The sequence below is a fragment of the Talpa occidentalis genome, unplaced genomic scaffold (genome assembly GCF_014898055.3).
Source record: "Talpa occidentalis isolate TD23 unplaced genomic scaffold, MPIMG_talOcc4v2.1, whole genome shotgun sequence".
Classification (NCBI taxonomy): Eukaryota; Metazoa; Chordata; class Mammalia; order Eulipotyphla; family Talpidae; genus Talpa; species Talpa occidentalis.
In genome coordinates, this window is record NW_026555331.1 from 34,059,768 (window position 1) to 34,085,739 (window position 25,972).

Below are 25,972 nucleotides of genomic sequence, written 5' to 3' on the forward strand. Positions count from 1 at the left end.
GTGTGTGTGCGTGTGTAGGGATCATCTCTGAGCAAATAAAGCCATAAAAGAAAAAAGCAAGAAATCAAATAAAGATGTTGGGCAGGGATCTAGTCTTCCATGCTGTCGTGGGAAGAACACTGAATTTGGGGTCTGATCCCAGGGCTTGGTCACCATGTTGCATGACCTCCAGGCCTAGAGTTCTTGGAAAAGTCATCTATCCCCTCCTTTTCATCTCTGAAAGGGAAAACAGTAAATCCAACCTCCCAGAGCTGCTGCGACTATTGAAAGAGGGCATTTTACTGTTGGTGCCCAAGTCAGAAACAAATGCACAGAGGATCTCTCTCCGCATTCCAGGGCACAGAGCACTGTGGGAGAGAAGCGCCCTCGCCTCTCCTTCCAGCTTTCAGGCCCAGGAATGAGCGAGGCAGTGGGCGGGAAGACAGGCACGGGGAATCTGGGGACAGATAAAGGAAACTCGTGATGGGGCGAGGCTGGGCTGAAGAGAAACAGATTGGGGAAGAGCTACAAAGGGAGGGGTCCACGCAAGGGGAGGGGGCCGGCGGCGAGGGAGGGTGGGAAAGCAGAGAGATGGGAGGGCAGTGTGAGAAGAAAAGCAGGCCGGGGAAGAAGGATTGGAATGCAGAAGGAACTTGGGAATGGAGGAAGTATTGAAGGCGGAGGTAAAGAAGAGAGGGGAAAATGGGGATGCGGTGGAGACAGGGGGGCCAGGCCTCCAAAGGGAAGAGGACTAGGGAGCAGACCGCGGAGAAATGAAGTGTCAGAAGATATTGGGCACTGCGAGAGGAGAGGCCCGGGCCTGCAAGACAGCCAGCAGTTTTTAGCATCCGTCCAGACTCTAAAGACGCGTGGCCTTTGCCTGACCTCGAGGGTCAGGAACAGACGCCCTGTCTTTGTGGAGAGCGGTACCCCACAGAGAGAATGGGCCTCTTCGGAGCTGGGGCCTGCGCAGGCCGCACGGCAAGGCTTCTCCGGCCTTGGACTGAGCCCCTGAAGGCAGCGTACAGCCCACCTGGGTTTGGGGTCACGGAAGTAAAGTGCCACCGCAGAGCCAGAACAGACTGCAGCAGAGGCGCCTGCTCCCAGCTGTCTCTGGGGGGCGCCTTCGCCAGTTTCCTCCTTCTGGGGCTGCACGGTGGCTGGAGAGTGCACGGTCGCTGGAGAGGGCAAGGTCGCTGGAGAGTGCAGGCAGCTGGTCAAGACCCAGAGCCGGTGCAGCGCAGCGCAGCAGCGGAGACGCAGAGTTAGGAACAGCGCGAGGGCTACCCTGGCGCGGCGGAAGACCCTTGCTCCCTCGCCGCGGGCTGACGGCGTTCGCTCTCCCCCCCGGCTCCGCGCCCGCTCCAGGCGCACAGCCCGCAGCCCCGCGGGGGCGCTGCGTCTCCCCGCCACACCAGCGCCCGCGGCCCCGCTCCCCCACACCTCCTGCCCGCACCACCCGGCTTCTCCTCCCACCCTCTCTGCTCCCCTCCCCTCGGCTCTCACCACTCCCCTCGGCGAGGGGCGGGAGGGGGCGTGGCGGGGCCGGGGTTTGTGTGGCTGGGACCCGGCTCCTCGCACTCCTAGTCCGCGGGAGGAGCCGGGCCCCGGCCGCTGTCCAGCCGCTCCGCGCCCCTCGTGCCCTGCGCCGCCGCTTCTGGGGAGACGCGGTCCCCCGCCAGCCATGGATACGCCCAGGGTCCTGCTCTCGGCCGTCTTCCTCATCAGTTTCCTGTGGGATTTGCCCGGTTTCCAGCAGGCTTCTATCTCGTCCTCTTCGTCCGCTGAGTTGGGCTCCGCCAAGGGCATGCGAAGTCGCAGGGAAGGGAGGATCCCGCGGGCGCAGCGAGAGAGTGGCACGGCCCGGGTGCCCGCCGAGCGCCAGGAGCCAGGGCCGTGGCAGTGGGAGGATCCCGGCGGCGGCCGCTGGAGCAGCCCCAGGCGCACGAGTCGCCCGGACGGGGCCCGCGCGTGGTGCCCCACGAGTACATGCTGTCAATATACAGGACCTACTCCATCGCCGAGAAGCTGGGCATCAACGCCAGCTTCTTCCAGTCTTCCAAGTCGGCCAATACCATCACTAGCTTTGTAGACAGGGGGCTAGGTAAGTGGCAAAGAAGATGCCCTGCTTCTCTCCCCCCGGGCGCAGCTCCGGCGCTGGCAGAAGCCTGCGTTGGTGCATTACCTTTCCGATCTGGACGCCTCCCCCTTTCTTTCCTTAAATTGAAGTTTTGTTCTTCTTCTTCTTCTTTTTTCTCCTGAGCCCTAGCACGTTTCTGAATGCACTGCCGAGTTTATGCCGGTTTGCAGCTCTGCCTTCCTCGCTTTCTTCTTCCCCGTCCTTTCTTTCTCCCGGTCTTCTTGCTCTGTCTTCTGCAGAAAGCAGCTGGGTGGCCGCTCATCGGGCGGCTCGTGGACGGGAGGTGCAGGCAAATGACCAGGGCTGGAGAAGGGTCTCTGCAAAGACCCACGGAATATGTGCCACGGGGCTCGGGGTTGCGCGGGGTCCGCAGTCCAAGTCCTGAGCAGCTGGGACCGAGCGGGTGGGGTCTGAGACAGGAGCGAGCGTTGGAAAATACAGAATTCCGCTGCGCTGCAGGGAAAGCCTGCAGGAGCAAGTCCCGCGGCTGGAGGAGCGAATCCGCTGGCCGAGCCTGGCAGTGCCCAGGTCCCGCCGCCGAGCGGGTTCTGGCTCCGCCAGTCCGCGCGCGCGCGCCGGGTGTGAGCCTTGCCAACCGGACGGGAGCCCGGGGCCCTCGGTGGTTTGGTTTTGTTTTTCTCCCTCATCGAGCTCTTAGCCGCTTTCAGGTCTCAACCGATTCTCTTCTGCAGAGGCAGGGGCAGAGCTGGCAGCGTGGGCGCCGGGTCGCGACAGCACAGTTTAGCGCGGCGGGTTGTATAGCACCTAATCCACAAGGGTGCACGGGGGTGCTCAGCCACCTTTGTTAGACAACACTCCTTTCTCTGCACTTCCACGAGAGCCTTTTCCCTCTCCCCACTGCATGTGTGCGTATCTGCGGGAGGGAACCCCAGCGCCCCCTCCTTGCTAGTCGTTGCTTAGGTCCTCAGCAAGGCGAGTGCCGACAAAACTACCTCGCGCGCGCCCTGGTCCCAGATACTTGGGGAGGGATCCATGGGGAGGGATCCAGAAGCTCAGCTCCTACAGAAAGACAAGGTGGAAGGAGGCAGGAAAGGCAGGGAGCTAAAAGAAAGGAAAGGTAAAAGGGGTGGACAGCGGGAGAAGAATGCAAGGGGAGATAAAAGAGATTTTAGACAGCGAAACCCTCCACCGTCCTCCTCAGACTTAGCTCTGCGCCTTTGACCTGTGCCTCGACTCCCCCTTCCAGTGAAAGTGGGGCCTCCCAGGAACCTGTGAGCACCGAGGATCAGGCTGAGGGGGGTGCGCCGGTCGGGCTGCTTTATTGTACTTGCACGTTCTGGAAGCTTTTTTCTGAGCAGGCAAGTGCCTCGCGATCCCGCGACTCCTAGCGGCCTCCAGCCCCCGGCCTCCTCCCTCGCGGCAGCCTTGGTTTCGGGCATGAGTCCTGCCCACGCTCCGCTCGCCGCTGCAGTCAGAGGTCAGCAAGGTTCATGAGCTGCTGAAAGATCCCTAGGGCAAATTAACGCCGGGGTATTTTATGGTGGTTTTAGGACGGCTAAAGTCACCTTTGCAAATACACGTGGCTTCCTCACAGCGCTGCAACTGAGTCCCGGCCCAGTTCCGCCAGGGCAACTCACGAGAGCCAGCACCTCTCCAGGCCAGCGTCCTGCCTCGGCTGCGCCCTCACGCCGGCCCTTTACAGCCCCTTCTCTAATTCCCTAGTACAAAGTGAGCTTTAGGAAGTTCGGAGAAAATTGCTCAAGAGTTCGTTCCCCCAGAGAATTCCCTGGGACCAAGACTAGGAGGCAATTGGGGGCGCATTTTCTTTCCCAGGAAGCGAAGTAGCAGGAATCTCCACCCCTCCCCCAAGCAGGCACCCCTAACTCGTCGAAGTGCCCGGTAACTTTGGCACTGAATCAAGGGAACCTGCAGGCTGTTCCGAGGTGTCTTTGGAAACCGGCGGGGGGCAGGGAGGGGGAGAGAGAGAGAGACGCGGGCGCACGTGTGTGCGCGCGTGTGCACAGGCTCAGGAGGGGTCTCTGGGGGCTTTAGGTCCCGCGTAGACTCCGACTCGCTTCGCCCATGCTAGCGGTGCAGCCTTTCCCAGGGCACCGTGCTGGACTCCCCCGGGCGCCGAGGTAGGGAAGGGCCTGGCTGCCTGCCCAGGCTGGGGGGCCTCTGTTCGCGAGCCAAGGTCTCCAGGCTAGCCGGACCAAGATCCAGACGTTCGGCTTCAACTCCGGAACACCGTCGCGGACGGAGCTGTGCGCGGTCGGTCCCCAGCCTGCAGGGATGCGGCCTGACCACCTGGACCGCAGCTTCCCACGCGCGGTCTCGCCCAAGCCCTCAGGTCCCCAGAAAACAAGCAGGAAGGCAGTTCGTGGGCTGGGGAGGCTGTGGCGCTTGTCGCGCGCCGCGTGCGGGGGCGAAGGAGCCTGGAGCTGGGCGCTGGGGGAGGCGCCGAGAGGAGGGGTGCACCGCGGGCTACAGCCCCAGCCTGATAAAGGGAAAGCCTCACTTTCCCTCTCCCTGATTTTGATTTGATGTGTCACGGGCGGTGACCTCGGGCTGGACCTTCCGGGGCTTGCTTAGCATTGGGCCCCTGATTGGAGCGTTTCAACTCGGCGATCTAATTGGGGGCTCATGTCATAACACATCAAACGGTGTCTAGTCTCCCGTGATGGAAGGGACCCGCCAGCCGCTCATCCCCCCACGCTCCTGGCCGGGACTTCCGCCCCCCTCACGTGGGGACTCCTGCGCGCGCCAAGCCCCCCGGCTCCCCCTCCCCCACCCCTGGACGGCGGGGCCAGGAGGAAAGAGCAGCCGCCAGTTTAGAGCTGGGCCAGCCGCGCTGACTTGGCGCCTTGCCTCAGGTTGTTTAAATCGCCCTCGAGTGTGGCAGGCTTGGCTTGGAGGAGCAGGGGTCCCTCAGAGGGAGGGGCGAAAAAAATGGAAAGAATTCCCAGCCTTCAATTTACTCCCGTACAGTATTGGTAAAGACCCTTCCTAACCAGGAAACCCAGAACACCCAAAGTGACATTAGTAGCTTGAGATGACGCGTGGAAAGGCAGGAATCGGTTCTACCCAGAATGATTAAACAGCGTTTTAAGCCTATGCAGACGGCACGTTCTTTCTGTACTATTTAACCCGCCACCTCCCATCCCTCGCAGCGAGAACGTATTGTATGTTTTTGGTTACCTAGGACTGTAAAAATTTTGATATAGATTATTTCATTTGCTCTAACAACTATGTCCCCCCCAAGTAAAACTCACCTGTTTTACAGGTGAGTTAATGAAGACAGAGAGGTTAAGCAAGTTGCTTGGGGTCACACAGCTAGTAAGAGATGAAATTCAAATGAATTCTAGGCCCTGCAAGCTTAATTAACTGTGACACTATATGGATAGCTTCAGGGGTTTCTAAAGGGTGGTGGCAAGAAGTGGAAGTAAAAAAAAAAAAATGACAAATTTCCCTTCCAGTCTAATATTCCTTGGCAGTCTCTTCAGACCCAGTTAGAAAATGGAGGGATGGAACTTGGGAGTTGACGGGCTGAATCTGCTTGCCTTTCTTCCTTTTGGATTGATTGGCTTGCAAAACAGGCACAAGCCGCGCTAGCCCTGATCTTTTCAATGTCACAACAGTACATGGTTCAGAACAGTAAAAATGGTTCTGAACCCATAAAGACGAGAAAGGCTGTGCACATGCGAGTTGGTGCAGTCGAGAGCAGAATGGATGGATATAGAGAAATTACAGCTTGATGATACACCCCACGAAAAGACCAATTGTACTGGGGCAGTGGACCCCCAACCGCAGAGCCTGAGAAGGCGGACAATTAGAAGGTCTATGAATTCAACAGGACTGAGCCATAAGGCGGGGGCCGGAGGAAGAGAGAAGCACAACTCGGATTCTCAGTGGCTATAGTGAGAAGCACCACAAGGGAGACTGAGAAAAAGAAAAGAAACAACCTCTCAAGGATGAGGAAACCAAATGAGTCTAAGACTATCTCTGTGACTCAGGTTTCTAGATCATTTTGAAATAAGAATATTCTTTCCGAAAAAGCTTTTGGTTATCGGTGCTGTTGTTGCAACCTCACTCTCAGACAGGAGGCCGTGGGGAAGAGATAAAAACCAAAACGAGATCCGAACATCCTTGAGGAACTTGGCTACCTAGAAATGAGTCTCAGGAGAGTTTGGCTCTGCTGGTTGTCTTCTCAGTCTACCTTCTGGGTCTTGATGACCAGGGGGCCAAGGCAGGACAATTCTGGGGGTAGCCCGGCTGGGGGAAGGCATTCTAAGAGCTCCTTAGCTCCTTCGCATTTGCTATTCCTCCGGCACCGCATACTTACGCAAAACAGCTAGTTTCTGGATGGACCTGGGCCGCAGAGTGGTGTCATCCACGTAGCAGCGCTGTTGCCCGACCCTGTTGTCGCTGGCAAACGGAAAATGAAATATAAGCAGGGAAGTATTTTAATGGGGACGGAGGGAATTCACAACTGTTAATTATTTGGTGACCTTGTATTCGATTTGTTTGAGTCCCTTATAAAAACACTAATGCAGACCAGACGGCCAAGTGAGGAAGCCGGCAGAAGGTTCCAATCTAGGCTTTATTTCCCCGGAAAGAGGGAACAGCCTTGGAAAAGGATTGCTGAGCTTTCAAGTGTGTGCGTGTGAGGGCGCGTCCGCTTGAGCGCCAGCGCGGGGTGTGCTTTGCCTTCCAGGTGCAGGATCCTCCTCCAGTCTCCCAACTTGGTGAACTGGAAGATCCTGGAAAAAGCCGGGGGTAAGGGAAGGAAGCCTTAAACTGGAAGTTTGTTCTGCTCTTCACGTTGAAATGATTAAAACATTTTAAAGACCACAAACCAACCCCTTATCCATTGGCTTGCTAAGTGTCAGTTATTGTGGCCCCCATCCGTACTGCCTCAAGGGCTGCCTGACCAGACACTTACACATGCCGCCTTAGCCAGAAGCTAAGAACCCCGAGTGCAGAACTCTGGGGGGGGGGTTTCCTCTGGCAGCGAAGGCTCATCTGGGAAAGGCACTGAGCGGTTTCCCCAGCACAGGAGGCTCTCCAGGCTCTGAGAGTTTTCGCCAGTTGCTGGTGGGGGAGGGGGTAAAAAAAAAAGGTTCAAATATTCTTGTCATTTCTGCACATTAAAAAAAAAAATTACCTAAGCACAGCCTAGGACAGGGCTCATGCCCCGCCAAGTGAGTCGGGACTTGAAAGTCCACGCTTGCGGGGACGCGGGTTGCCTGGATCCTGGGGGAAAGCGGGGTGCTGCATGGATGGAGGTCCTAGCAAACCTGTTTTTCCCAGCTGAATCGCTCAGGGTTCTGGTGGCACAGCTGCAGGAAATTGGTGACGTCTTTCTGGGGCGGCCTTAGGGGAGTGAGAGAGAAGGGAGAAGACTGGAAAGTTGGGGAAAGATGGTTTGATAGAAAGGGGGTAGAGGGTGAACTTTGTTTCCTGCCAGGACCGCTTCGTGCATCAAATGACTCTGGGCAGATCAACAGAAATCCCTGTGGGCTTCTAGTGAAGCGAAGGACGTTAGTTCCATAGGATAGCTCATCGAGGTTGGAATAACCCCGCTCCCACTATCCCCTCTGAAGCCGGGGGGTGGGGGTGGGTGGGGGTGGGGATTCTAGCAGAGGCTGCAGGGGTGGAAAGCAGGCACGTGGATCCACGGCGTCATTTCATTGCTGGGCATCTACCATCCCTGTACTTCCCCCATCTCCCTGTTAAAACCCTGGCTGTTTATTTTTAAGCTCAAAGTCGGTTAAAGGGTGTCTCCTGTTTACAGGAATTAAATATGTCCTCATTGGCCTAATGGGTTTCAGGGTTGCTGTTCCCTGCCTTCCAAGGCAGTCCATTAGCTCCGCTGGAGGCGAAGGGTTGGGTTCCCTGGGGTGAGGGGTTACAGATGTTTGGAGGGGACAGGCAACCCGAGGTGGGTGGCTGGGCTGTATTCAGGGAGAAGTGCTCCTTTCAGCTCGTGGCCTGCCTGCCTGGGGGCAGGTTGTGTTTTGGGGACCCATCAGTGGCTGTGCAGGAGAGAAAAGGGGCTGGTCTAGCTGGTCCAGAGCTGGTTTAGCTTTCAGAGCGAGCAGAAAGCTGGAGCAGGGGCAGTGCGGAGGGTTGGCTTTGAGGTGGGACTCACATTCAGGTCCCATCGCTGATTTCATTGGGTTCTTTTAGGAGTCGATGCGAAGCTGTGCCTCCACTTTGCAAATCTGGCAGGCACAGAGCTCCCCGCACTTCCCAACCAACTGAGGCTCTCAGGCCCTGTGGGGATTAGCAGATTGGTACCACTAGACTATGACCCTTAGCTGCCACCAGGAATCTCAGTTTGCTTGGTTATTGAGGAAGTCAGCCCCAAGGTGAACGCAGTGGAGGGGAGTTGCGGCCATAGATTCTTCAGAAGCCTTGCTCAGCCAGCACTTTAAAGAACCCTTCCTGAGGATTCCCCTGCACAGAATCCCACAGTGCTGAGGCTGAGGGGCAGCCCAGGACAATAGGCCATTTGAACCTCCCCCCCACCACCCTGGCAACCTCAGTTTGAACCTCCCCCCCACCAACCCCCACTTGCTATCTGGGAGGGAAAACCACATAAAATGAGAAATTTTTTTTTTCTTTCCTACTGTTATCTGGGAGCTCTCAAGTCAAATGACCCCATCAGTTCCAGTCCAGAAGGTGGGTGTTAGAACTGTCCTTCTCTCTGCAACCCCCACCCCCCAAGAGTATTGTTTTCCTGGGGCCCCAGGCTGACCCACCTATCTAGAACTTGGCTGAGGGAGGGTGGCTTGTGGCCAGCTAACCAGGTCTGCACCCTATATGTGTGGCCCCAGAGGAAGGGCTGAGACCTGACACCAAGGACAGAGAGTGCAGGCTGCCTGTGCTTAATGGAAAGATGGGGAGAGAAGATCTGGCATGTGGGGATCACACCCAGCTCCTGTTTGGGTTTCATTTGTAACATTGTCAATTGGAGATTTGTACTCAGTGGTTGGGATCCAGGTGGGGGCTGGGGTGGGGGCTGGGATGAGAAGAAATGCCAGGTGTCCTTGATCTAGGCTTTACATCTCTGGCTCTCACACCCCGCTCAAGACCTGCTCAGGAGATTTGCCCTGACTTTCACGGGAACTGTATAAAACAATCCATGCCATCCTTGAGAGACAGAGGTAGTATCCTTGGAGTGCCTTTGTTCTTCTGCTGGGGGTACCCAGTACTCAGGAGAGTGAGCTGGCCTGCTGCTCCAGCCAAAGTGGAAGTGGCTTAATCAATGGATGGGGACTGGGGGTGGTGTGGGGAGGGGTTTGGGGGTTGTTTGCAGGAGCATTGAAGGCTGTGCTTAGGCTCAGAAAGCACCAAGGAGTTTTCAGTTGAGTAGAATTCACGGTTCCCTTTCTCTCCACCTCCTAGCCTCACTTGTTTGCCTCACACTGAGTCAGAGTTTGTGGTGGACCAAGTAGACCAAGTGCACTGGGTGCATCAGGCTTGGGAGAGGGTACAGAATCTCTTTCTGAGATTCTGTGGAGGAGTCGCATTGGGCTCCAATGGAAACTGCTGGGCAAACTACTGGGAAAACACTGAGGAAGCTAAAAGATCCAGAGGGAATCTGGAGAGATGATTATGTGGCAAGGAGGCCTGCACCCTAGCTGACCCACTGAAAGGTCCTTTGAGGGTGACTCTTGCCCTGGGGGCTGGCCTGGCACTGCAGGCTTCCTCCCCTCCAACAGCTTTGGTAGATTTGCCTGGTGAAGAAGATCCAGAACATTACATCCACCCCAAATTGGCTCAGTGGACAGATCCAGCCCCACAAAAAGGGCATCAAAGAAACTGGTGAAAGAGGAGGAGAGGAACTAATTCCCTGGTGTCTCAGGGCTGGGTCTCCCAGCTAGGGAGCCAAAGGGGTTAGCATGTAGGCTGAGGTCTTGCCCGATCCCACAGAGACAGAACCTGCACTATCCTTAATGAGAGTCAGGCCGGAGGTCCTCTGTTTACCTGGGAATGTAATGGTGGATATGGCATGGCCAGATTGAGAGGATCAATGTGATGGGTCGAGGCTCCAGTCTGTATGGGCCTTGCCCTTGGCTAGACCTGAGCTGAGCATGAACTAGAAGCTTTTGCTTCTCTCTTTACCTCTTCTCCAGCATCTTTTCTTCATTCACTTCTGGAAATACTGTGGAGAGAACTGGACTCAAGGCATTTCCTCAAAGAAGCCAAGAGAGGAGGTTGATTTTTGCCCTATGTGGGTACAAGTAGTTATAGTAATACTGGCTGCATTCTTTGGGTGCTCCTATGTGTCATCCACTGCCCTCAGTACTTGGACTCTGGCCTTTACCATAATGCTGCAAGATAGGGTTGGGTCTCAAATTTCACAGGTGGGACAAAGAGATTATTACGTGACCTAGTAGATCCATGGACAACCAGCCACTGAGTCAAAGGTTAGGATTCAAATCTGTCTCCTAGGCTAGATTTCTATGGTCATTCCTGTTGTCAGTAGTAACTAACATTTGCACACATTTTCAGATGTCTTCCCCATACTTTTCTTCATTTGCCACCCCCACCCCAGTATCAATGGGCGTTATAATTCTTATTTTGTGGATTAGAAAGTTAAGTTTCTTTGTAAGTTCTCTTTCAAATGTCCAGTCATTGGCATCTTGCTTGTTCTGCTGATTAGGAAGCAAGTGACTCTTGGAGACCAGGCACTCATGCCTTCCTCCAATCATGGACAGCATGACCTCCCAGCATTTCTACCACAGAGAACTCGAACCTGCGTGTCCAGGGTGATGGCACAGATAGTGGAGGCAGACTGCTGTCTCTACCTCCTCCTCTCTTTAGCAAGATACTCTCAAACTTTGTGTTTTAGTTTTCTAGTTCCTACCATGAGCTTGATGGTGCTATCTTTTAATCCCCATTAGTGGTTTTGAGGCTTACATGAGTTTTTAGAAGAATTTAGATAATACCCAGCACATAGTAAATGCTACACCAGTGTCCCCTACTATGCTAGTTATGCCGGCTGGGCAAGCAAGAGCATCCTGAGGAGGGTGTGTTGTGTGAATTGTTTCCAGAATCAGAGCCCTGGTGAGGCTCCTTAGCAATGGTCAGAAGTTTGCAAGACACAGATCTCAACAGAGGCAGGCCTCAGGGTGAGCATATAGGGGGATGCCCAGGAGGTCACTGTCCCAGGAAAGGGTGACTGTGGGAGCACAAATTACCCAGAGGACTTTGCACCCAAGGGCAGAGGACTGGTGACTCATTTTTTACTCACTGAGGACAACTGCCTCTTGCTAACTTTTGAAGTTTAGCACCTCAAAGCAATGCTCAAAGTGAGGATCTAGGGGAAAATTGACCCCCAACCCAGACATGAATTCCCAGCTTGAGCTCTTCTTCCTTAGTAAAAGGGGAAAATTCCTGGAAGAACCCATCCCACCCTGTGTGGATGGCACTGATGGTGAATGTGAGTCCATTCCCTTCCTCTCTCTTTGAGCCACTACCCAATCGGAACCCTGGTGAGGGTCTTGGCTCTACCACTGAGGACTATGGTTGGAATTAAAACCTCAGATCCTGTCCCTTACTAGTTGCAAGGCATTGGGCAGATTAGAACACCTAGTAGAGCCCCAATTTTTCTATACAGAATGCCACAGTAGGACTGATCTCAGACAAGCAAGGTGAGGCTCCAGTAACCTAGGACATCAAAGCCCTGGGCACACCTGGAGCAAAGATGGAGCCTTGTAAGCCTTCCATACTGCTGCAGGCTCAGAAGTAAGGGGGTGGTGGAAAGAAGATGTGGAATTTCCTGTGTTAAAAAAGGTGATTATCCTGCCCCCACTCCATCCTCACCTAGGGGAGCAGGGGTGGGAAAGTCAGCTGTCCTCTCTGCATTCTGAGCCATCACTAGTCTTAGGGTCTGGGCCTTGGGAACAAAACACAGCTGGAAGCATGGGGGTGCACTGCTGGACGAGGAGACGGGGTTGGCTGGAAGCCTGGCCACTAGAAGTCCAGGGTCACTGCGAATTTAGAGGGCAGGAGGGCAATGTGCTCAGAAGGAACACCAGGAAGCCCAGAGTTGGCTGCTGGAGAAAACAGAAAAAGAGTCACTGAGAACTGGAGATGCAGGGGTGCCTTTGGGGCCTGTGAGTGACAGTCCAAGGAGGACCTCCAAGACTGACCTCCAGCTGCATACATATTTCAGTGATTCTTGGGAAAATGCAGACCTGGACCCCAAACCAAATGACATGGACCCCTCTGCAGGGTGGCCTAGGGGTGCCTCTTTCAGCAGAAGTTATGTGTTCCTCTTTTCACCGCCCTCTCCAGGCTCAAGTTCTTGGGTGTTGGTTGGATCATTGGTGGGGACCATCCTTTCATTTCTGCTCTGGGCTTTGCTTCTCTAGCCTCCTCCAACCACTTACTGTGGGCAAACACACATGATTTTACCTGATGTTCCTCTTGAGCACATTGCACTCCTGCCCTCTAAATTTGCAGGCCAGTTTCCTCACTTAAAATGGGTATGATAGTACCTATCTTACTGGTTGTGAGCTCCTTTTCTCTTTCTCTTGTTTCATTTCCTTGTTTGTTAAAAAAAATCAATTCTGTACCTGATGTGCATGTTTGAGGTGCCTTCAACCTTTTACCAACTTGCTCTTAACCTACAATAGGCTGACCTACTTAGGAAAAACTTTCTCCAAATATGCAGATAATTTACTCCTCCCTGCCCCCCACTCCTTCTCAACTCACTGGCCAGGGAAAAGCAGATAAGCGCAAATCCAGCAATTGTATCTTGAAAGGTCCATTTGTCTAATATTCAACAAACACCAAGTTAACTGGGGTGTGAGCCAAGCTGTAAAAGATCCAGATAGATGCAAATTACAATCAAAACAAAAAGTTCCCACGATATATTACTGATCAATTTCACTATAAGGGCCTAACATGTAGGATTTGATCCTGGAGTGTAAGAAAGAGCCACAAACAGATTTCGAAATGAAAAGTGCATGCTTCTAGTCCAGTGCAGGGGAGAGAGGGTCATTTGATGCCATCAATCCTCATATGTAAAGGAAGCTTATGGGAGGGTGCGTGAAGGACTTTGAACCCACTGGAGACCATGGCAGCAGGGCCAGACCTTGCCATGTCAGCAGGTAGCATGTCTGCAAGGTCACGGGATGGTGTTGTGTGCCCTCCCTAGGATGGATGCCTCCTCTGGGCTATTTGTGTGATGCAAGGTTCCAAAAGCAAGTCCAGACAGGTGGGGAATTTGGACTATAGGGGAGCTACTTGGAGCAAGCCACTTTCTTGAACCCTCTCTTTAGGTGATAGTGGTTCTAGAGATTGGGTCTAGTGCTTGAAAGAGGAAAATAATGTGGGGGTTACTGTGGGGGGCAGGAAGGACCTGGGAGTGACACTGACTTGGTTCTGTTGAGTACCGCCTTAGACACTTTCATGCACCCTGTGCTTTAGAGGGTCCTGCTTTGTCCCACCAATAATGGTGCCCTCCCTACAGGGTGAGACTCCCAAGAGCTGGGCAGCATCCCCATATTCATCTAGATTAGTAATCTCTTGGGATCGCCAACCACCAGAATCAATACCATTTGGGAACTTACTAAAAATGCAAATGATCCCCACCCCCATCCCCCAAACCCTTGGGATCCAAGAGAATTTGCATTTCTAACAAATTCCTGTGTTGCTGAGGCAGATGTTGGGTCCACTGTAGGCTTAGTAGCTTTGAGAACAACTATTCTATTGTGACACCTGAGCCACAGTTTTGCCCAAATAGCCCCCCATCTACTTACAGAGCCTAGGCAACTCCTTCGTTGGCTTTGTCCTTGTAGAGGCAGGAAGGCCACAAGGCAGGATCTCTATGATCAAGCAGACAGGTGAAAGAGGAGTTCTGGAGTCAATGGCTTTTCAGATTTTTACTGGGATTTTACCGGCTACACAGCAGGCAGGGGTCTGGTGGGGGCAGGGGTGGGGCGGGCAGGAGGATGGCAGGCCTCCTAGACCCCAGCAATTCTTTACTCTTTCTGGGCTCTCTCTCACATGTTCTCTCACTCTTCTGCTGGTGTCCCTGTGACACCGCCCTTATAAGCCCAGTCTCTCAGCCCAGGTGTACCCACTTACATATGCCCACACCCTACTGCAGGTGCCCGCCATCAGGCATGCATTCAGGACTGCAGATCCATCATCAATCCTATTGGAGGGAGGGCAGAAAAACCTGATACTTTTTTTTACCTTACCCTACAGTCCTCCTACAAATGGATCACACCACCGATGTGCGTTCCTGTAGGCCTGGTAGCATGGACTGTGGGTTACTTGTGAATGTCCACATACTTGCTGGTGAGGCCCTCAGCCTGTGGAGTGGAGCTTATATGGGAAGAGAAGAGACCAGGATACAAGCTGAAGCTGATTTGCACTCTTTCCCTGAACACTGGAAAGAGTCCAAGTGGGCTGATCTCACTAGAAAGATCACCAGAAATCCCAAGGCTCAAGAATCAGTAGCGCCCTCACTATTAATCCTTTCCTCAGTTTCAAGAACTAGAGAAATGTGAATAGCTGTGCAGACAAACCATTTATGAGGTCACACTTGAATGAAAACAAGAGTAGGCTGATCTCACCATTTTGTATGAGAGACAAATAAATACATCATTTTGCTTTGCACCTGCCTCCCGCCCCGCAACCAGTGACAAACTATGTCAAGAGTTGAGTAAGCAGAGATGGAAATGATTTCTCAAGAGAGCCCAGGTTTCAGTCCTAGCAAGTCTCACAAACACAGTTTGGACTATCTCCCTCCCTTCTACCACTGCCACTCCAGGTCTCTTTTCGGCTCCAGTCCAGGACTATAGTGGAGAGACCTTGGGGCTTAGGGGATAAGTGCTCTACCTCCTGGAATTAAGCAGTCTTAGCTTTGGATCTCAGCCTCACTGCTTAGTAGCTATCAATTCATTTTGTTTCCTCGAGTCTTGGTCTTCCCATCTATAAAATGGGGTCAGTAAGAGTATCTGCCTTACAGAACCGTCTATCTTTGTGACTAAAGATGGAAAATATGTCAGCCCTCATAGCCTTTAACTGGTGCAGCAAATGCCCTAGGTTTGTCACATCACATCTTTAGTTTGGGGAGAGAGAAATGTGAGAGGCAGGAAAATGAAGCCCAAGGCAATATGCACAGAGATCTGGGTGGTGGCTGAGCTTTGTCAGACACAGGTTTCTTTAAAGGAAGAGAAGAAAGTGTGCTGAATTACCACTGATTTTAATGTGACCCTGGTCGGTTTGAAGGTCTTGGCTTCCATAAATCAACTGCCTCCAGCAGCTTTTCCCTTTTCACCTCTAACCCTTCCCACAGCTCCATCTCAGGTTGGGACATGTGTGTTCAAGTGAGGGAGCCAGGCAGCCGGTGGTCAGCCCAGAGTGGGGACTGGGTGTGGCCGAGGCTCCAGATCCAGTGCCCTGGGGCTACATCTGGATAGGCAGTGAGGGGTCGGATTTGGGACCCAGTGACACTTTTACTATTGAAATCGACCCAAACTTTACTAGCTTCTGGGGAAAGCTTGGGGCTTTTGGGATTTTTGTATTTGCTGGGTTGTAAATATTTTATGAGAAGCAGCCCAAGAAAATCTGGTTAGCTTTCCGCCTTGCACACTGAAGTGGGGTTGGCTTCATGCATAAACGTGTCAGAAAAGAAGTCCAGTTTTGCCTTGGTCCTAAAGAATTCACCTTGGATTTGAAAAGCCTGGACTTCCCGAGCCCCTCCACCCAAACCCAAATTTCTTTTTCTTGCTTGTAACCCCAAATTTTATCTTCAGGATTAGGTGCAAAGGAAGAAAATTTTAGATTGGGTTGGTGGAGGAAGGGAGAATGTCACATAAGTATCTGTGACTGAGGTTTTTCTCCTTCCAGATATATCTATTTCTCCTTGACAGCAGGATCTTCTTAATGGTTAGATGTCTGGTCTGTTTGATATTTGCCCCTCCTGTAGACACTGAAAGCCTCAGTGCTCTTTCATGTCTTGTTAAATAGTTACTGAATTTTTAAAAGAAAGCTCTTCATTCTGTCTGCTTCTTGTTGGGCTTAAATGCTTCAGCAAACCTGCCTCCAGACTAGTGGGTCTGAAATTGGGCAGCACCTTAAAATCATCTTGGAGCATCAAAAGAAATGAACAACAACAACAACAAGCCAACAAAATCTTAATACCCGGACCCTGTCTGCCAATATCCATTCAATGGGCTGAAGCAAACCCTGGTCCTGGTGATGTTTAAGTTACTTAGATGATTATAATGGGCAGCCAGATAGTGCACGGCTGCCCTGAATGTCTCTCATTTACTGACCAGCCTGTACCCTGCGTCCCTCCAGGTTGAAGGCACCGGGGAGAGCAAGATGAACAGACAGGTCCTCGCTCCTAAGGGCTAGTGGAAGGGGGAGGGGTGTTGCTGGGCCCGACAGACCACTAAGGAGGCAAATATGACCGAGGTCATTGTAGATAATGCGAAATGCCAGGAAGATAATAAACCAGAGTAAAAGTGGCCTGATCTCACTAGAAAGATAGTAAGCCAGGGAGCTTGCTTCAGATCAGGGTGGTCGGATGGCCTCTTGGAGGAGGTGACATCTGAGCAGAGACGTGAATGATGAGAACGAGCCATCTGAGCGGTGGTCCGGGGGAGGCGCAGTCCAGCTCGCGACCACAGAGGGCACATTAGTGGTTATGCAGGCTCCTGGGGGGAAACCTGGGAGGCCTCCGTCTCCGCTGCAGCCACCGATTCCCCCCTGGGAGTCCCGGGGCTGACAGGGCGGTGGGGGCCTGCCTTGGCGCGGCCCCTCCCCTCGCCTCGCCGGGGGTCGGGCGGGGAGCCGGGTGGTCAGGCCCGGGGCTGGCCCAGCTGGACTCCCGGCCGCCTGCCCCACGCCCTCCCTCTTCCTCCCGGGGCCGGCCGCAGAGCACCGGGCTGATCTCCCCCTTAAGTGAAACTGACTGTAATTATTTTTTATCTCACAGACGATCTCCCGCACACTCCTCTCCGGAGACAGAAGTATTTGTTTGATGTGTCCACGCTCTCAGACAAAGAAGAGCTGGTGGGCGCGGAGCTGCGGCTCTTTCGCCAGGCGCCCGCAGCGCCCTGGGGGCAGCCGGCGGGGCCGCTCCGCGTGCAGCTCTACCCCTGCCTGTCGCCGCTGCTGCTGGACGCGCGGACCCTGGACCCGCAGGGGCGCCCCGGGCCGGCTGGGAAGTCTTCGACGCCTGGCAGGGCCTGCGCCACCGGCCCGGGAAGCAGCTGTGCTTGGAGCTGCGCGCCGCGTGGCACGAGCCGGGCGCCGCCGAGGACGAGGCGCGCGCGCCGGAGCCCCAGCAGCCGCCCGCCCCGGACCTGCGGAGTCTGGGCTTCGGCCGGAGGGTGAGGCCCCCCCAGGAACGCGCCCTGCTGGTGGTGTTCACGCGATCCCAGCGCAAGAACCTGTTCGCGGAGATGCGCGAGCAGCTGGGCCCCGGCGCGGGCGCCCACGGGTCGTGGCCGCCGCCGTCGGGCGCTCCAGGGGCCGGGCCGTGGCTGCCCTCGCCCGGCCGCCGGCGGCGGCGCACGGCCTTCGCCAGTCGCCACGGCAAGCGGCACGGGAAGAAGTCCAGGCTGCGCTGCAGCAAGAAGCCCCTGCACGTGAACTTCAAGGAGCTGGGCTGGGACGACTGGATTATCGCGCCCCTGGAGTACGAGGCTTACCACTGCGAGGGCGTGTGTGACTTCCCGCTGCGCTCGCACCTGGAGCCCACCAACCACGCCATCATCCAGACGCTGATGAACTCCATGGACCCCGGCTCCACCCCGCCCAGCTGCTGCGTGCCCACCAAATTGACTCCCATCAGCATCCTGTACATCGACGCCGGCAATAACGTGGTCTACAAGCAGTACGAGGACATGGTGGTGGAATCCTGCGGCTGCAGGTAGCGGCGCCTTTCTGGCCGCCTTGGCCCCGCAGGGGAGGCCTGACTGCAGAGGGGCGGAGGAAGAGCTGGCCTAGGAGGAGGCGAGAGGGTAGGGAGCAGCCTGGACCTGAGGCTGGGAGATAGGGGGAGCTCAGCCTGCCCAGAAGCTTCCACCTGCCAGCCCACAGGGAGACACGGATTTTCACACCTTGCCAGGCCACCGTGGAAAAACAAGTCAAGGAGGATTTCTTATATTTTTCTTTATTATTGTGGCTTTGGATTTCCTGGTGTGTCTCACAGGTTTTGCTAGGAGGTGGGGGAAGGGGAGACGCATATTTGTTTCTCAACTGCTCCATAGATCTTTTTTTTTTTTTTTTTTTAAATTACAGTTTAAGAAGGAAAACAGTGTGGCAGGAAGAATCACCGTTGACCACTTCTTGATTTGATTACTTTCTACCTGTGTAAGGAAGGTGGGGTCTTTCCGGCCATGTCATAGCCCATGCTTTGTGACCTCCCAAGCAGAAAGAGTTGAAACAGAGGAACTGATCCTGGGATTTGGAAAGCCAGGAAGGGCCCTGTTTTCAGAAGAGACTTGAGAGGGAAGAGCTTTGCGAGAAAGCTGGCATTTTTAGCCCACTAGTGTATTGCTGTGAGCTTCCCAGTCCTGCCCCTGGCCTCTCCCAGTATGGGGAACAGGCAGCCTGCGGTTCACTTCAGGGGACTCAGGTCACTGCCTTTACTGTTACATTTTCTGGTGGGGAAAGGGGAGCTGGTATGGATGGAATGACAAGAATGAGTCCAGTAGAACCCCCTGAAGGATAATGAGAAACCACAAGGCCTGCCTCTGACCAGGGCTGACACAGAGGAGCATTAGTCCAGGCTGCAGGTAACCCACCCCAAAGCCTTTGGTAGTGTCTGTTTCTAATTGGTTTCCTTGAATGGAATTTGCCAAAATTGACATTTCCTTTTAAGGGGACTGTGATTGCCCAGGTTTAAAAAAAAAAATTGATTAGGGGTGAGAAGCTAAGGTAAGAGGTTCAGAGAAGGGGGAAATATTCCGAGAAATAGAAGGGGGATATCAGGACGGGAGAGGGTGAACCCCACTGGGGATGGGGAGAGAGATGCAGGCAGAGAGCAGGGAGGTGGATGAAAGGGGGCACAAGTCCCTATCTCCAGAGCTTCTTTAAAATCTTTGTTCCCTCCCCTCTAGCTGACATTCCTGAAGGATTACCAGCCTGCAATAGCCCAGGGCTTCCCCAAAAGAATTGTTTCAGATTGTAATTACCAGTTAGGCAATGTTTTTAAAACCTGGTAATGAGAAACTGTGAAAAGAGCAAAGTATTACATTGAGCTTGGGGTGGGAGCTGAGGAATGGGCAGTGAAGAGTCAGGGGTGGAATTCATCGTCCCCAAAGAAGCAGGAGGGAACACAATGCAATTTAAATTCCCATTCCCAGATTGTTGAAAGCATGACTTTTCCCCCAACCTGAACCAGTATTATTTTCAAGCATTGTCCATACTTAGACCCTTTGAAGAATGAGCTTCTTTCTTATCTTTGACCATGAAATGGTTTACACAAGGGGACTGCTACCAACCATTGAAAAAAGATTTTGTTTTTCCTTAGTGGTTTTGCTCTCTTGGTCTAAACCTGTTGCTTGTTTGGTTCAGAGAACTACAAACTGTCCGAGAAAGGGCGAGAATAAAAATAAATGCTAATATAAAACGCTAAGGAAAAAAAAAAAAAAAGGACTTGGCCAGAAGAAATAATTTAAAATGCACATTTGCTTTGGATGCACTGTTGTTCTGTTTAGGCTGTATATATTTGTTTATTTAAGGTGATTGAAAGTACAAAGAGGAAATGGACAGCATGCAATTCATCTTAATGTACAAAACGTTATATGCACTCAAATGTTATAATTTCTAATATTTTTAAAGTTTATATTCGAGTTGTACAAAGTTAAGCATTAATCAGATATTTCATTCTTTCATAATGTTATCATTTTCTTAAATATTATTACAAAATTTTAAGTCTGTCTAATGGAGAGTTTTTTTTAACTGACTACCTCACTATAATACAATTATTTACAACACTAAAGTTACCGGAGCTCAATGAATATTCAAAACATTTTTTACAGTACACTTGTCCTGATGATACTCAACCGAATACCGTATTATTAAAATCATTTCCCCCCTAATAACGCAGCCTGGTTTATATGGATCTATTTAGAAAAATCACATTCTTAAATTATTGTCAGTGGTATTTTGTTTCAGTATGCGATGGAATGTCTGAATAGGCACTGATTATTTAAAAACCCATCATTTAGAATTTTGCACTTTTTCTTCAAAACTCTTCCATGACTCTTTTCTCATGAAATTTTCGTTCATCAGATTAAAACAAAATCTTTGTCACTTTTAGGATAGTGTCATTCCAGCATCTGAAAAGCCCAACTAGAAATTGGAGGTGTTTTTTGGTTCCTTTAATGTTGAAAAAAGAAAGCTGTATGTTGGCTAAGCCAATCAAGATGCCAGTAATTACTGTTTACATCTGTGGCATACTGGAAGCAAAAGATCTGAAATAACTTTCTGCTTGTTCACTTGCTATAAGTTAGGGAAACTATGTGTAAGTATAATTCTGAGCACTCACTATATGCCAGCAATGATGTGCCTCCATCATCTCATTTAAACCCCTCAGAAACAATTATTCCCATTTCAACGGAAATGGAGATGCAAAAAGTTTAAGATACTTGCTTGTAATCCTCCAGCCAGGAGGTGGTATTTAGGATTTAAAAGGTCTTCTTTCAGATGCTAGATCCTGAGGAGGTAACCACTCTACAAACCTGCCCCCACCATCTACCTGTGATTTCTAATTGATTCCTAAATGCCAGTGTGGGGAATTTGCAAATGGGCACAGATATTGGGGGCAGCCAGATGGCAGAGGAGAAGCTGTCACAGGGGCTACCAACATTACCTGCAGTTTTGGAATATGTGGATTGTGGCTGCTGGCATAGGGGAAGTCGAAAAATGGGTACGGATTGCAAAACCCTTAGTTCTTACTTTGGAGCTTGCCCTAGGAAACACACAGTTGAAACATTGCTGGGCTTCCACAAAGTCTCTGCAGTTTCTACAACTGCCTGGGTTGTAGTTCTTATGAGTTATCTTATTCTATCAAACTAGCAGTCAATTCACAAATTGGTTATGTTTTAATGAAACTGTTGTAAGTGGGTTGTTTTGAAATGAGAAGATTTTCCTATGGAAACAATGTTCATTTGAGTTTTCATGTCATTTTGCAAAAGCTTTATTTACCTAATTGGAATTTTTAAAAGAAAGCAATTTTGACTTCGAATTTGGGGAATAATCACCCGGGAAAGTGAAAAGAGGGTCTTTTGCTTTCCTGGTTGGAGGCTGTTTTTTTAAAATAGTTGAGATTTGTATTTTTTTCCCCACTACTTTTTCAATATTCCTCGCCCAGTCCCCCCAGCTCCCAGCTGCCCATTTGAGCACTTCCAGCCCTGCATCTCAATGCCACAATCCAGAAATTATCCTTTTCTGCATAATTATTTCCATCTCCAAAGCTATTTGCCTCTCTTTCCTCTACCATGTTCTTCCTTAAGCCAGCCACTAGGAGAAACAGAATTGGAATCACATGAAGATATATCTCCTAAATCCTAACTCTGGAGACACTTACATTTTAAGAAGAAAATCCTGGTTATCTCAGATTTCCTGTGAGTGATGTGAAAGAATTCAGATCACATAGGAGGAGATTCAATAGTCAAACCACACACAATTTTGAGTGTTGTATGTGAGGTAGGCATAATGATACAGGACGAATGAAGACCCTTACCATTGTGAATGTTTTTGGTGCCCTCAAGGGAAATTTTGTGCAATGAAGAAATTATTTGTAGCTAACTTATTTTAAAATTAATGTCCAATGTATGAAAGAAAAAGTATTGAATAACTTGGTTTTTCCCCTAAAGTTTAATGAATGTAGGTTCCATAAAGATGGTTTTGTTCATTGATATATTTCTGGTATCCAGAAAAATGCTCAGCACATAGTAGATATTCAATAACTATGTTGAATGAAAAAATTTACAAATCCTACTTTATTTAAACACTTAGTAATTTAATTAAGCACTCAAGAGAGCCTCTGATTTATGTCTCTTCAATTTGAATGGATCACCCTCTCTTAATTCCAGTTGCAAGCCCAGTTGACACAAACCCAGTTAATAAACTTCCTTTAATTATTGTACATTGCCTTTATCAATTTGATATATTGATTTTCTTTTTAAATTCCTTCAAATTTCTCTAGTAGGAAAAACCTTTCCATCTACATAAACCACTCCAAGTAAAACTAATAAATTAAACTTCCAAAGAAGATAATTCTTAAATTCTATTAAGTATACCAATACTGTTTATACCTTTGACTTAACATCAGAAAACTAAAATTAATTGCTCAATTACTCCTTTAAACAGCTGTTATAGGTCTAACCTGTTAGACAACTTAGTAAACTACATTTTCTTATAGTCTGCAAACATTTTAAATAGTCTCAATGGTTTAAGAAAGTATTTTTGATATTAATACAAAGAATCAATACTTTAAATTTGAGTTACTTAATCTTTTTGCTTTATTTATTTTAGTAAAAAACACTAACCCACTACCAAAAATTACAGTGTTACAAGCAATGTAGGGAGACCGGATTGTGGCTACAAGTGTAGATGTGTCAGTCCAGGAAGGAGATGGGCTCTCCCTGGGACACTGACACCTGTCAACTCCCTTTTACTCATCTCTAAAACAACAGGGACCCCATATCCACATAATTTATTATTTGGCCTTTCCAAGGTTCAAGATAGGCTATTAACTAATTTCCCCCCTATTTGAGTAAATTGAGTTCCAGACTCCCCATTGAGAATGTAGCTAACTTTCTGTTAATCCACTAATTATTAAATCTCACATTTCTTTGATGATCTCAGGACATTTGTTTTCATCTTTGACTTTAAATTATTTTACTGCTACTTTATTGAGATATTTTGCCTTTACACACTTCTTCTACAATTTCTTCTAACTTCATCATCAAAGGCTGGTACCAGAATTTCACATCCCACCCACTCACCCCCACCGTATTCTTCTTGTCTAGAAAAGTGATAACTCTAGAGATATTAAATGGCATCTAGTGGGAACTGTACACCCTTGGTTCCTTGTATAGTTTCATAGTCAAAATACTAAAGGTATATTAGTTAAAATATAGTAAATATGGGCCTCCCCGGTGGTGCATTGGTTGAGCGCTGGGTTGCGAAGCTGCCCGCAGCCCCTGCAGTGCAGGTTCGATCCCCAGCCACCGGTGAGGGTCCCACATGGCGCACAGACCTCTCCTGCCACCTACTGCTCCCCTCAGCAGTGTGTTTCGTCGGTCTGTCTGTTCTGCTCCCCGCTCTGGCTCTGGTGAATTCTCTCTCACCCTCCTGCACTTCTGACTGTACCCAGTGCTTGTATAAATAAATAATCTTAAAAAATATAAAAAATATATAAAATAAATATAGTTCCTATGGTTTAGTATTCACAGAACTATTACTACTTATTGTTATTATTATTACTACTCTTATTAGTAATATTTAAAAAACTCTAGTTATTCTTACAGAAAGTCTAAGCATCATTAATGGGTTCTTGGAAACTTTGATATTAAGTGAACCAATGTATAACAAAATCAATTTTACCATAGGCCAATTGATATAAATTAGAGTTAAGTTCTTACAGCATATCTCTGGTCACAGAGATATCACCAAACTTTTAAATAAAGACCAAAACACTTCTAACATTAAACAATGACTTATATTCCTTCATTCATTTTCCAACCCTATTATTATAGTTCAGGCCTGAGAGGGCCAGACCCTATGCTGGCAGCAAGGCAGGAACCAACCCTCTACGGAACATCCTTCCATTACAGGACCCCTCACACTCACTCAGAGTGGGACAATTTAGACACCCCAAGGAACCTAACCTGAGGAAACAGGAGTACCCGGACTAAACCCAGGCAGACATGGGGAGAACGGGTAGATTCCACACCGATGATGGCGCTGGCAAGAATAGGCTATCTTTTTCTCATCCAGGTTATAATGAGATGCTGTTACTCACAATGACATTATTTGAGGTCCTGCTGTGCTCTGCTTTACAGATGAGAACACTGAGGCTTAGAGAAGTTCAATCACTTGTTTGGAAGAGGTGGGATTTAGTCTGGTAGACTCCTGAGCATGTTCTCATCCCCTCAGTCATTTGCAGTTATTTAGTAAGTTCCCATGACTGAAAGGCACAGTTTAAGGCTTTGGGAAACTTTGCAAATAGAAGTAGATATAATGAAGTTCTAAAATTGAGCTGAAACTCCAAGACTTTGCAGATGCTTAAAGGCAGGCTGTTCTTGCTCCTTAAGTTCTGCTTTCAATAATTTATTCTTTTTCCATTCCAATTCACAAGTTCTCTGGAAGTTCAATTTCCCTCTCCTCCATAACTCTTGAGGAAGCAAGGAGAATAGGATTAGGGGTTAAGCGATTCAGAAAAAGGCAACATTTGCAGCATCTCTACCATTCATATGTTCAAAATTACAAGGGGTGTAACGCTAATCCTTCCAACAAGTCCAAACCTATTAGGAATAAAATGTGTTTGATTTAAAAGGAGAGAATTTAATAAATACTTATATATTAGTGTCATCTGTGAATAGAGGCAGAATTCACCAGATGTGACTGAGAACGACCACATGCATGGATATTAGAAATTCCTGATGCAACTTTGTTTTTGAAAATTCGTCTTTCCAAATGACTATTCTTTTACCTCTGTTGAGAGCTCTTCCTCATGATAATTATTCAGTAGCAGGAATGTGAAACTAGTTAACACAATTTCCTTCCTCAAATCAGGTAGGAAACCAACAGTATGTGCCCAGGGAATTTTAAGACTAGTTTATCAGGATTATTTATTCTTGACCTATGACAATGACCAAATGGGATACATCAGTGATGTGGAGCTTCAGCTGTCCACAAGTCCATGTGGGATTACCCCTCGATGGAGCAGAGAGGATCTTGTGTCTCTTTTCAGAAGATTTGATGATTTACTTGGAAATGCCAAGTGACTTACACTAGCCAGTTGTGCACTAAACTTTTTTTTTTTTTAATTCTTGATTTGATTCCTACATTGTTAGAGTTCTGTTATAATTTCTAGGGAAATGAAAGGTTTTAATTTGTTGAAAGAGAGGGACACTTGGCCTGGCAATGTCATCACTCCTTTTCTCTGATAGGAATACAGTAATTTACGTGGCAGAAAATTTACCAGTTTATGTTAAATTCATCTTAAGAGTCTCAGAGATGCAATTTAATTTTGAAACTTCCCTTATCTCCAGTTTTATACTTAAAATCTCTGATAAGGCAAACCATGAGATAATTAGCTTCTGAGTCATGTTATTATTTTTGCTCTGATTTGGTAATGCTTATTGGACATCAATATCATTCAAAATGTTAGAAGATTGAAAGATATTTAAAGCCTTTGGTTAGAGGACTCACTTCATAGTTTATTCACACCAGGAAGAACTTTTAATGTTACTTTAAAATTGCTATCTGGCATGTACAACTTTTATCTTATAAAATGTTTGGTTTAGGCTTCAGCAAAATTGTATGTTCATTCCAGATTTCAACTTTTATTAAGAACTGACTATTGAAGTTTGTTGGGAATGAGTTAGCCGTGAACAGGAACTTTTGCCATTGTAGTGAGTAAATGGTTTTTCCAAATAAATGGCTAATAGTTTCATCAAAAAATAATTTTCTGTTTTCTTTTTTTTTTTTTTTTTTTTAAATTTATTTTATTTTATTTTTTTTATAGAGGCATGTTTTATTTATTTATTTATTTGTTTGTTTTGTTTATACAAGCACTGGGTACAGTCAGAAGTGTGGGAGGGTGAGAGAATTCACCAGAGCCAGAGCGGGGAGCAGAGCAGGCAGAAGGACCGAAGTACACTGCTGAGGGGA

General features: G+C 49.4%; 1 protein-coding gene across 1 annotated transcript; it reads left to right on the forward strand.

The window, feature by feature from the left end:
• The first annotated feature begins 1,662 nt into the window (after positions 1–1,662).
• Positions 1,663–19,869, forward strand: GDF6 (growth differentiation factor 6). The gene is given in 4 exon segments (XM_037502064.2): positions 1,663–1,900; positions 1,903–2,083; positions 17,052–17,267; positions 17,270–19,869. Coding segments are annotated over 4 exon segments (1,359 nt in total). The 5' UTR covers position 1,663; the 3' UTR covers positions 17,995–19,869.
• Positions 19,870–25,972: the final 6,103 nt, after the last annotated feature.